The sequence below is a fragment of the Pinus tabuliformis genome, chromosome 8 (assembly GCF_031772625.1).
Source record: "Pinus tabuliformis cultivar Carrire ecotype Pingquan chromosome 8, CPIR1, whole genome shotgun sequence".
Classification (NCBI taxonomy): domain Eukaryota; kingdom Viridiplantae; phylum Streptophyta; class Pinopsida; order Pinales; family Pinaceae; genus Pinus; species Pinus tabuliformis.
In genome coordinates this window covers 1,517,858,925-1,517,872,243 of record NC_142294.1, presented here as the reverse complement: position 1 = coordinate 1,517,872,243, position 13,319 = coordinate 1,517,858,925, and the positions used below count along the sequence as shown (strand labels likewise).

The 13,319-nt window shown below is 34.5% G+C and overlaps 1 protein-coding gene across 1 annotated transcript; it reads right to left on the bottom strand.

The window, feature by feature from the left end:
* Window positions 1-1,292: 1,292 nt before the first annotated feature.
* On the bottom strand, window positions 1,293-5,401 carry LOC149241665 (GRAS family transcription factor). The gene is made up of 2 exons (XM_089374040.1): window positions 4,806-5,401; window positions 1,293-3,734 (listed from the first exon to the last, which is right to left on the bottom strand). Exon 2 carries the CDS (start codon window positions 3,513-3,515, stop codon window positions 1,722-1,724), a length of 1,794 nt encoding a protein of 597 aa, XP_089230166.1. The 5' UTR covers window positions 3,516-3,734; window positions 4,806-5,401; the 3' UTR covers window positions 1,293-1,721.
* Between the last annotated feature and the right edge of the window lie 7,918 nt (window positions 5,402-13,319).

Genomic DNA, 13,319 nt, shown 5'->3' with positions numbered 1-13,319 from the left:
CGGCTTCCAAGAAATGGAAAATTTTGTGGTCTTAATCCAGTAGGGACGAAGCCCATGGAATTCAACCTTTAAGTTTTTTGAAACCAGAAATAAGAGTCACTTTTTTCACGATGAAGTTTGAAACGAGAATTCACTGAAGTATTCAGTTTGAAAGATTTATTTAATCTAATGGACTATTAAGAGAACAGGCAGGATGAGTAATAATAATAAAAATTTCACTATAATGGTAAAAGGTTTGGCATTTTAGTCCCTTTAAGGCATTTTTTCCAAGAAAGACAAAAGAAAGCGATAACAATAATTTCAGTTATAAGAAGTCATACAACAAATCCCTCGTGAACCACGCCTCTGCTCCTTCACAGCAACCATAGACATAGTCCTCCTATATCAGGAATGCCTTTTTCAAGTACAGAAGGTGATCATAAAAGCTTGTCAGCGTGCAATGCTGTGCAATGTGTGACTTAATCAATAATTGTTCCCTTTTCCTCTGCTAAATCTAAACAGAGGTGCCTAATTGCATTCAGTGAAGCTATTTCCGAAAAATACAGTGAAAAGCGTTCCTTCAATAGACACCATAAACCTAATTGGAATGTACAGTTTTCTCATAAACCTAATCAGAGGCGCCTAATTGTATCTGATAATACCATTACAAAACATGTTTGAAATTTTTTGAAAAGGTAAGATTTAAATCAAAGGTATGTTATGATGGGTATTTTTATAAAATTTGAATCCAATGTTTGAGGTTAAACTTTATAACCAATTTACAACTCATACATAAATTTATAAGATTTTACTGTTAAAAAGAAAATAATTTTTCAACCAAATAATAACGCAAAATCATCCTGCATGACTAAATTATTTCAAATGTTAGCGCACCATCCATTGGATGGTTTACTATTTTCGTCTTCATTTACCAATTAATTAATCCATCACTAACAATCAATGTACATCATGTAGGCGAGGAACAGACTTGACCTTCTAATGGATGAAGGATCGTAAATATGAGGAGATGAGATTTTTGAAGTACAAAATTTATTTCAAACCATTATGAAGTATCTCACTATCTACTATTTACTAGATAACATGTTAGTTTTAGCTGATTAAATTTCACTTCAAGTGCAATAAAATAGCACACAAACAATCCTTAACATTTTAAAATTATTCTAATACATTAACATATCCGATTTGCAGTGTGGAAATGCAGGAGAAATTTAAATTTTAATAGATGTCAAACACACAGACTTTACCACATCCAACTCAGCCCATATGAACACTAATATATATATATATATATATATTTTTAAATCCCTTACCACGTCCAACTCAGACGGTATGAACACTAAGTCTATAATTTTAATTCTCTTCCAATAAGGTAAGCTATGAAATACTCCAGCTTTACCATCTTCGTAACTTTGAATCTCCTAATATTTTTAACTTAGATATATTTTATCCTAGATCTGCATTGTTGCAGCTGGCTACATTAACTCTATAAATTTTCGAATGCACCATGCTGCAACAATCTCAGAATAATTAATTTATTCTTTAATCAAGGCAGAAATTGCAGAGAAAGCTCTTCTGCGTACTGTATACATCTTCACAGCTGATAGGATTTTTTTTGAGTGAAAAAGGAGGCTGTTTAAACTTTACTATATATAACGCAAACTACAAAAGGACAGTGAGAGCAGAATGCAAGGTATACATGCAGCCTGCAGGCTTTAATATAGTTACAAATGGGAAGGAACCCAAGCTGAAGCAAAAACAACATTGTGACCTTTCCAAGTGAGCAGCAAGTCATCTTCCTCTTTCTTCAGACCCCATCCAGCAGCATGCTCATCTAGCATAGCCTTCACTTCTGCAACTGTGTCTTCACTGAAAGAAATGCTTTGGAAACAGGCCTTTCTCATTCTCTGCGTCCATTTAGCTTTGGACTCCAGCCTCTCTATCCTCTGGTGACCCTCAAATGCAATTATATTCTCTATCTTGTATCCAACATCACTTTCATATTGTTGTCTTTGTTTACTGTCCCTGGGTAGAAAAGTATTTAATGCATCAAAGGGAATCCACAGATAGTTAAAAGCAGATTTTAACCTTGACACTAAGCTAGTTGAAGTCAGATTGGAATCCTCGTCAACAAGCGTCATGATTGTGGGCTCAAAGCTCCTAATGATTCTTAAAAATTCATCTCGCTGACAGGATGAAGATGAACAAGAGCTTTGTTGATCTGCCGTTTCATCAGGTATGTAGTGCAATCTAAATTGGCAATTTATGACCAAAGCTTCACCTTCTCTTATATCAAGTATTGATGGCTCAAGCTGATCCAACACCAAGAATTCTTCACTAGGGTCTGGAGGGATGGCCCTAAACTCAAAGGGCACGTTTCTTGAACGGGCAAAGTTGGATAGCCTGGTGCCCAATTCCTCATAGGACATATTAAGCAATGGAGGAACGGGAGGTCTGGCACAAGAAACTGTCAATCTGATGTATGGAGGCCCGTCTGGTCTTTTGGACAGACTATCAATCAACGTAGGCCATTGCATGCAATGGGCAATACCGAAGTCTAGAATATGAACTACTGAATACCCTTCCACTGCTTCTGCAATGGCCCCATTGGATGAAGAGAATCCGAATCTGTGCCATGGAGTAAGGTCTACAAACCCTGCAAGCTCAATAACTGAAAGTCTCTTGGTATCCCCAACATGGGCATTGGCTGTTGTAGCAGCCATGGCCCTGAGCATATTTGAGTTACCCATTCTTGCAGCTCTTGCTATGAGTGCCCTGAGAAAACAAGAAGTGACCCTCTGGTTAGGGTCTCCTTCAGCAGATGCTATATTGTTGAGAACCCACATTATTTGCTGAGCCAAGGTAACATCGTTGTTTTCTAGGGCACTTGAGCAGTGCAGCAGTAACTGTTCCATGCAGCTAGCATCGTGGCAGGCCCCTAGGTTTCCCAGTCCCTTGGCTATAGAGACACCAAGCAATGGCCAACTTTGATCTTGATCTGCGGGTGCTGTGCTGAGTTCTTCGTAGTAATGGCTTCTGTTTGTATTTAAATCAGTCGATGCATTCCATTCTCTGTGGGTGGCAGCCATGGAGGGGGATCTCAATCGGGGAGTGAATGCTAATTTCGAATCAAGGGATTTCAATTTTGGAGAATTCTTGACTATACATTGGACTTGCCTTGTGCAATCTGGTCTGTCTGATGTATCTGCAAACTGCAAGGATTGCTGCCGTGCTTTGATTGAATTAACATCGATGTTTGATTCTTGGCAAGTTACTGCTGTTAATCCAACCGAAGATGGCTGACCCAGTTCAGAACTCTCTGATAAAATCCACCCTATTTGACCTCCGGTGGCCTCAAAGAAATCTTGGGGGCTTAAAGCTGCTGCCTCATTGCGCACCAAATACTGGCCGGACTCCTCTAATTTCATTCGTTTCTCAGAAAACAGCACGGGCGCGTGTCTTGAGATCTGAAAGTCAGCTTGATGATTGATACCCATGATCTCCAGCGCACCTTTCATGGCAAACAACGATGGTGATCCAGAAACCCTAAGATCCAGTTCCCGATATGAGCCCTATTCATACTGTCTGATCACGAGTTATATTTGCAGGTTCTGAGATCGTTCCCATGTGTGATGGAGAAAACGATTATCAACCTTTGGCTCAACTCAATTGTGACAACTGTTCTGTCAGAGGAAGATGATATCGGACAATCACTTGGGAATTGGATAGCATTTTGTCTGAACAAAAAAACCATCTTTAATCAGTCTTCCAAGGAGATCTGTCCACAAAGAAACATTAAAAAAAATACTAATGATCCGTGACACACCACAATCAAGGCAACCCATTCATGAAAATATCACTTCTTTTGTTTTATTGGAATCATGAACTGGGTGACAATTCACCGCTTTCATTGTTTTGTATTCGAAATTTATAATCTAAATCAAGATTTATCTTCAAAATTGCTTATCACTCGAAAAAAGAAATAGAATTATCAGCTGCGTGATAATCCATAATTTTTGTTGTTTTGTAATGGTTATTTAGAATATAAATCAAGATTTATCTTCAAAATAACTTATCATGGTTTTACATTGAAGTTTCAAATCTAGATCAAGATTCATCTTCAAAATTGCTGGCTTATTAGTAAAATATAATCTCTCTTAAAAATAACACCAGCTTGGTGTAATTAATAGATTTACATAATTTCAGTATCTACACCTAACCAGATCATAAAAATGGTTTCAAATCTAAATCAAGATTCATTTTCAAAATTGCTTATATTATATAATATATCTTAAAAATACCACCTGCTTTCTGTAATCAATAGATTTACATAAATTCAGTATCTATCTACACCGAACTAGAACATAAAAATCAATTAGGAGCAACCAGTTCTATCAGATAAAAATCAGTTTTTGTGTATATGAGCTTATCGCAAAACCCTTCAGTTATCTGTAACTCATACTACAATGTACACGGATTGTACCAGCAGAAAGAATATATATATATATATATATATATATATATATATATATATATATATTTCTTTTTATACGAGCCTCAGATTCTCTGCATTTGTTCATATCACGTTGGATTGGAAAACCTACGGAAATAAATACCAAAACAAACAGGAGCTCAAATCTCTGATTCCAACACTGTGACCACCAGGAAAAAGGTACCCACCATAGAGAAAATACAAATTACAGTAACAGAAGCGAAAAGAAAACCTAGATGCCTTAAAAAGGCGAAACCCCAAAAGGGTTATTTTGTCGAACACTTTATAGTCAAACGAACAACCTGCAGAGACTTACTGTTTATAAATCCGCAAGGCCCCAGCCTCCATTAAAACTCCAGTCCGCTCGGCTCAGTTCCAGTAGATTCATCTATTCAATTGCTCACAACTGAACTATACACAGCATCTGGGAAGCCTTTGGAGACTGATTGGCAGCTGTACCCTGCAAGAAAATTGTTTAGGTATTTCAGCTTGTTTTTCCATTACAGATAGCAATTCTTGAGCTTTCAGAAGCAACGAAGAAAAACCTGCAAATGGTTTGGAGAGAGGGGGGAAGGCAAAGCAGAGAAAGGCCATATAAGGCCATAAAACCAGTGATGGCCTTGTTTGAAAATAGGAGTACTAGGGTCCAGGGAGACGAAAACCAAAATCAGTCCTAGTGCACCACGAGGGCGCTGGTACATGGGTACAACAACCATAATAATATTCAATCACTATATCACCAATCAAGAGAATCTTTTTCAATATTTCTGACATTCCAGTACATAATCAGATACCACAAAGACGACAAGGCCACTGAAGTAGATTGCCTGATTTTGACAGATGCTCTAGATTATTTTTTTCCCACTAAACATCCATATTTATAACTACAATCTCAATTAAAATCTCTCAGAATGTCTGTCTTAGGCTGCACTAATTTGTCGCTTCCATCTCTACACGCATGACAACTCTCATGGCCATTTGTTAAAATCATTCTTCTTTTGTTTGGATTTTTTTTTCTTTCAGCTTTTCCAAGATATATGTATCTGATCCTTGGTACTCGTTTCACAGTGCAAAGAGTTAACCAAAAACATGTGATATTTCACGTGCATCGTCGACACCTTGCGCATTATTGTCTTCATGCATTTGTTGTCGCGGTCGCTAGGTTAGTTTTCACATGTTTGTAAAAAGTTGCAGGGCCAAATGGAAAAGGTGCCTGTGTTATAAATATGTATTTAGGGATAGGGATCCCATTAATTACATAGATACAAAGAGTTGTTCCAAAATCTTTGGTCAAGTTCCTTTCAAATGAAACGACGAGATGTAAGTGTATGAGAAGACCAATCATCTCGCCTACTCCACACTTCTTTGGTTGGTGTGATAATACACCGACCCCATGTCGGTTGTACTGTTGCTTCATGTTTTATCTTACCGCCCTCACTGCCAATCAAGCAACTTCAAATACATTTTATCAACAAAAAATTTTGAAGATTTCACACCTGGTATTCTAAACTATCAGGAACAAAATGCAATAAAAGTATGAAATCTTATTATATTATTTAAGTTTTTTGTTAAGTGGCTGACCAAACTGTCGACAAAAATCAAGGGATTCTAAAAGTGTGTAGTTCAATGATGAAGTTTTTATTTTTTTATATTTCTATTTATTTTGTTTGAAATTTGGTATAGATTTATTGAAATCTCCTGTTTCAGTTATGTATTATGCAGAAATGAATTCCCTAAGAGATTGTTTAGAGTGCTGAATTCATCTTATTTTTAAATACACATCTTCAACTACTGAAGTTCACAATCTAACTAAATATTGTATTATTAGCTCCATTTAAAAATAATGATAATTAAAATATTCTTATCTTAAACATCACATAACTTTTTAAAAAAAACTTTAGGCCTAATTTTGTTAACTATAACTATTTTCATATAACCAATATTATCTACTCTTATATAAACAACATTAATTAAGAAGAAGAAAAAGCATAAGTAACCAACAACATTAACATGATGAAGCTTAATGACATAACACATACTTTTGTTATTGTAAATAGTATGGCTGCTTAAGGGTGTGTCATCCATAAAAATGTGGGAAACTTTTGGAAATTTTAAGAGAGAAAGTTTGATGTTCGAGTTGTTAGTACTTTTATGTTTATAATGTTTGTGGTATTCTATAATCTTTGCAAAGTTGTATGCAAAGGGATTAAATTTTTGGATTTCTCATTTTTTTTTATGAGTTATTTCATGTATTAAATAGATCATTTTAGGTTTGGTTCACTCAGTGTTGTAAGTATTGAAGATCATGTATTATGAAGAGTTTTAGTATGTTGATTTTTTCTTGTGCCATGAAAAGTTTAAAGGTTATGTAGGATTGTATGTTTCGAGGTTACCGCTAAGATTTCTATAAACTAAATATGCTAGTTCATGTGTCCTTTTTAAGAAGGTTATAGTTTATCACACCTTTCTCATGCATTGGGTGTTATGAAAGAAGCCTCTTTGTCTTAAAGTCTCTAAAACTTCCAAGGCCTTAGGTAACATCTCCATATCACATAAATCTTATGATTGGATATCATAAGCATCACATCTTCTAATTTCTTAGGCTTGAGATGATTTCTTATTGACATCATAATATTAATATGGACACTTTTAAATCTTATACACCTTTCAAAATTTTGAGCATATCTAAGCTCATCTAAAGGCATGATACACAAAATGGGACTACCAAAAGTGTAAATGGGGAATAGCTTTAAATATGCATAGATAAATCTCATGTGTCTCTAGATAAGTTAAATTAATTGTCATGATTCATTGGCATTGGTAGTCTAAAGAATTATATTAGAGTTTGAGGATAGTAATCTTGTAGTGATTGAGCATGAGTTCAAAGGAAGAATGTTACAAGGCACAAGCCTAACCTTTAAGCTTGTATTGGGTTCTTAAACTATGTTGAATGGAAAATTCAATATGAAGTATGAAGCTACAAAAGTTTCAAGGCCCAAAATGAGGTCATGAGTACTCATTGCAAGGACTGCTTCCACTACTACTTGTCACAATCTCAATTTTCAAGTGGTGTAGGTAGAGAGATGATATCTCACAAGCTTTAGAAAGAATTCTGAGGACTTTCAAGGGTATGTGGACCCAATAAAAAGTATTATTTTCTTTTAATGTCAAGGATTCGTGAGGGATATAAGGAAAGCAAGCATGGATTGGTTGGAAATAATAGTTGGCACGATGGATTAGCTTTGTATATGGGATGACATATGATTTTCCTAGGTTGGAATTTTGCAAAATCAATGAATTTAGCTATCACATGGACCCATCTCATAGAGGCAAGTTCATAAATAGTAATTGATCTCATAGAATATTGAGGATAGATAGTAGGTGGGACCTTTAGAATAATTCCCTTTATGCATGCGATTAAATGTGGTCCTCTAATATTATTTAAAATAAGCCACCTAGAGAGATTGTACTATAGAATTAAAATATCAACCTCAAATCCATAAAAGCTTAAACCCATTTTCACACATAATCATTTCTAAAAATGTTTCTCACGTTCTAACTCTATGGCTATAGAGTTATTTGTTCTCAAGATCTAATCACTTGTAATAAAGCACAAGTGGGATATCATTTTATCTATTAATATTATTAAAGTACATGAACAATTAGGTGCACACATGGATCAAGATGAGGATTATGATGAATTTCCTTTACTTGTTGTAGTAACTCAAGGTCCAAAGGATTCATGAATATCCAATGTCATTTCTTAATAAGCTTGTAGGTAGATGCCTATTTCTATCTACTTGATAATGGTACAACTCACTTTTAAAGTATCCATATCCCCAATAATTACTTTTTTCCAATAATAAATGTCATTCTTTCTTTCTTTTCCAATACTCATGGTTGATCTCATTGTGATTCATGTGAGCTAAATTATATAGTCCTAAGAGGTTCCATTTTTATTTGTATGGTCATATATTCAAAGTTTGGTGTTATTTTACAATGAATATCAACCTATCTTCTCTTACATCGTGTGTATTGTATTTCAATAGTAATAGATTATAACATGAGTTTTAGTGAACAAATCACTAAAAAAATGAGTGAAAACATACATAAGGAATCTAGGTTACAATGTATAAGAGTGATTTTCGATATATGTGTGTACTTCTGAGGTATCATTTGAAGGGGGATGAAAATGGATAATGATATGTTCAAGCTCCCAACCCTATACAAAGAGATGCTTTCCTCAAGTGTTTAGGAAGTGTATTCAAATACATGTCATTATTGCTTGACCATTTATGTTAGTGACACATGATCTAGATAGTGGATGGAGGTTCTTGTAATTTAGAAAATATTTAATAATTTATTGATTCTCACTAAAATTACAAAATCAAATACAACCTATACTAGTAAACCACTCATAATTATCAGAGTAAATGTATGATGCTAGTGTATGTCCCTATCGAATATTCAAGATATTTCATGTGAGGAGTAGGTGGTTATTGAGTATGAAGAATTTTATTCCTAGTACATTTTACCTTTTATTCCTTGATAAATTTAGACTTCTTGTCTTCAAATCTATATCTTGATGTAGCAAACAAGGACTAAGGGAATCTTACATCCAAATATAAAGTACAAAATGAATGACATATGCATCAATAAATTCCATGTTGGTATGAACAAAACCCATAGTAGAGTCAAAGTTAGGTTATCAATAATAAAGTTTCAAGAAAGTATCCTTAAGGGTATTTTTCCTCATTTTATAATACCACCATTTTCTCTCTAACATTCATGGTGGAATAATCAATGATATAGGAAAATTCTATAATGTTGACAACATATTCAACATGTTGAAATATTCAATGAAGAAAAATAGAAAATTTATTAATTACATGAATACCCTCAATGAGTAGTTATAAGGATTCAATGAATTCATATTTTTGTTAGCCTTATTCCTGCAAAATTTCCCAATTATCTAGATATTTTTAGGCAATTTTCTTCTGATGTCATTTGATATGATATTTATATATTCATTATTTTAACATTCTTGTCAATGAAATTAATATTATATCAGGAATTAAGACCAAGGGATAAAGGTTTTGAAAAATAGTCAATTTATCTTTTCTTTATAAAATTATTAAGTGTTATCATTTATTCTATTTTCATTTATTTTTTTGATAAGTCATATACTATAATCTTATTCCTTACACTCATTATTTTTCAATATATTTTAATCTACAAGTTTTAGGAGTGTTGAGTCGCACACTCTTCCCTAGGACTTAGTGTTAAAAAATAAACTATTGTTATCTTTATTTATTTATTTATTTTCATCTCATGGATCATTGAAGTGACACTATATTTTTATTGAAACATAATATTGGAACTTATATGATCAAACCTTAATAAAGGGGCCTTTGAATATGATGAGAGAAACTGTGTAGTGTCCTCAACTAAGGATAACAAAAGCTTCTTTAAATGAATAGTTATTTTTTAAGTGAAAGAGTGCCCCACTTGGCATGTTGATACTCTAGATATTCGTATTATGATTGTTATTTCTTAATGTGATAGGTATTTTAATATTTCATATTGATGGGCCTCATTAATAGGTTATAATAAGGACCATTTGGCCTACCTTCAACCTATATTTGCCTCTTTCCTCACATTTAACAACACATTTTTTACTATAATGTGTTTATTAAGAACACTAAAGGATGTTTGCCATATCTCATGGCCTAATGTAAATAATGTGCAGGAAAAGAATGCATTTGAGTGCATTTATTATGCAGAGATACATTGGAGGCAAGTTCAAATATCCAGTAACAATTGACGCACTCGAGGATTGCGAGGATATCAGGGAGCTAGATTTACCTTTCTAGGGATTTTTGAGGGAAGCAACCCTCTTTCCAAGGAGGCTGCCCCTAAGTCATTTTTGTATAAATAAGGAAGCCTAAGGGCTCAACAAGTTTGAATTTATGGGAGAAGATAGAGACTACTAAGAGCCAAGAGCTCGAGCTTATCATTTTCATTCCTTTCCACCATGTACTTGAACACTATTTTATATTAATGAGAAACATGTTTTTATCTTCCATCTGAGTTTGTTTTATAGGACTAAGTCTCCTTGGATTAAGGCCCAACCGAGAGGCTTTAGTCTTTCTCATGTGTATTTTACTTATGCATCTTATTTCCTAGCCACATTTTGTTCCTTTCTTAGCATAATTTGCTTATAAAAAATGTTTATGTAGATCTATCTACCACCTATATTGTGGGAAGTGTAGTTAAGGTTAATGTATTGGCAAGGAAAAAATATATAGCTACTTTATTTTGCATTGGTTATTAGTATTTTTCTTACATCTACGTTTTATACAAACTAGTGACTCCTTTAGTAGTTCTCTTTGAGAAAATGAAGTATAACCTATTTTGGATGTAGTTTTTTATGCATATTTAGGTTTTATTTCAATACAATAGTGATATTTACAATAAAATTCAACTCATCCTTTCTCTGTCATTTCAATATTCTACAATTTACATTGTTAACATGCTGCAATTGCTTGGAAAAATTGGGTAACTTTATGTGGTGTGTAGGTACTACTGTTGATTTCCAGGGTTTTCATTGTCATTTACACTCCTTATTCCACCACCATCTCCCTTACTTCTATTTAAAATGCAACAAGAAAATCCTAATTAATTTTTTCCTTAATTAAAGTAGTAGAAATTCGAATTTCAATTTCAACAGAATACTTGGAGGTAGTTAAATGAGGTGACATAGCTCTTGTCACTCAATTAACTTAGTTAATTTGAGTTGGAGACACTTGAGTTTAGTTCTACATGATTGATTTCTAATTTGTAGAAATCTATTTCAGTTAATTTGAGTTATTGTCAATGTAACTATTTCTCACTATTAGTAGAACTAGTGGAGGTTCAGTCAAGGGTGTGTAACTTTTTTTCACACAGAGTGATCATCCAGTTAAACTGATCAATCAACCTAAATTAACTCATGAATGTAGAGAATTTGAGTTATCGAGTTGACATTGAATTTCAAGGGCAATGTACTATTAGTTGTATAATTTTCCAAGTTGTATAGGTGGTGCATGAAGTCAAAGAAGGGCCTAAAGGAATTGCACAATTCTCAATGAGTAATTTTCCTAATTATTAGGGGGTTAATCCCTCATAAAACAACACAAGGAAATAGGAGCTTAGTAGGCTGAGAAATTGGTTAAGTATTGTCTTGAGTCAGTTTGTGAGGCAGTGAGATAGATTATACTAGTGCAGGGGTTGCTCAAGCTTGAGAAAGCATTATATTTCTTATCTATTATTTGATTAATGCAATAAAGATAGTAAGGGGTTTTGAGAAGTTGTTTTCCCCTACATAAATATCTATGTATGTGTGTTGAATCCTGATGCATGTTAATGATTTGTATTCCAGATCGTGACTTGCTTTTTGTAGATGAGTATAGTAGCTTCAAGTCTTGTGATATAGTAAATTTCAGTGAGAAGTTTTGAATCTGAACATTAAATTTCTACATAATATCAAAGTGGGAATCACAATAGAGAAGAGAAATTGAAGTTGTCTTGGTAGGTGGGTTGAATTTGCATGATCAAATCTTTAGAACTAGCACGATGGCTTTCTATGGACTAAGACTCAAGTATGCCCTTGAGTGTTGCTTGGAAGGACAGAAAGGAGGCAGAGTTGGAAGATAATGGGCTGAAGAAATTTGTCAATAATGATATCCTGAAGCCTCCAACATCTGATGCTCAAAGTCTAGCAAAATGGATGAAGTGTGTAGCAAAGGCGAGGAGGACCATATTGGAGGGCATTTGATATTATATTGTTTCGAATCTCCATGGGAAGGAAACTCCATATGCAATGTGCCAGGCCTTAACACATTTTTTCCAGAACAATAGTGACCACAAGAAGTTGGCACTGAAGGACAAGATTCGAAATATCAAGATGCAGAAGGGTGACATAATACAACCGTACTTGAGCAAGTTCACACAGTGTCATGATGAACTTGGTAAAATTGGTGTTACTGTAGAATAGGTTGATAAGGTAAGCCTATCACTTCTAGTACTTCCCAAGAGCTGGCACAACTACCAGGATTTAGTAAATGGGAGGGAGAACCTGCCAAATTGGGAATGATTGTGTTTTAATTTGGTACAAGAGGAGATAAGGCAGACCACCAAAGACTAGACCTCATCCAAGGGTGAGGATGAGAAGAACTGTGCCTTGAATGGAAAGCAAAAGAAAGGGAAAGGGAAAAAATACCAATCTAAAGAAGATTCAATTCAAGGGGGCAAGAAGAAAGACTTGTCCAAAATCAAGTGCTTTCACTATCATGAAATGGGACATTATGCCATGAAATGTACACACAATAAGGTAAGCAAGAAGACTATAGGAGGAGAAGCGAGTGAATCCTTGGCTTCATAGTTCAAACTTGATTTTGCACTCATTCCTTGCATGTCAAGCATATTGATGGGCAGTGTGTGGTATCTTGAAAATAGTGCCTCATTGCACATGATGGGAAACAAAGAATTTTTCAATGACTTGGAGGAGAAGGATATGTAGATGAAAATTGAGATGGGAGATTATGGGAGATTTGGTACAGTTACTTTTCAGAGCAAGTTTGGCTCCCCTCTCAGGCTCAAGGATGTGATGAATGTACCAGATTTGAAGAAGAATCTAGTTTCCATCATCGTTTTGGAAGATTGCGGCTATGATGTGATGTTCAACAAAAGGAAGGCTTTCTTAAGACACATTGCCACATGAAAAGTGAAGCAGATTGGGGTTCGAGTGAAGAACACCTACAAATTAGATGTGGAAGACTGTGCAACATTA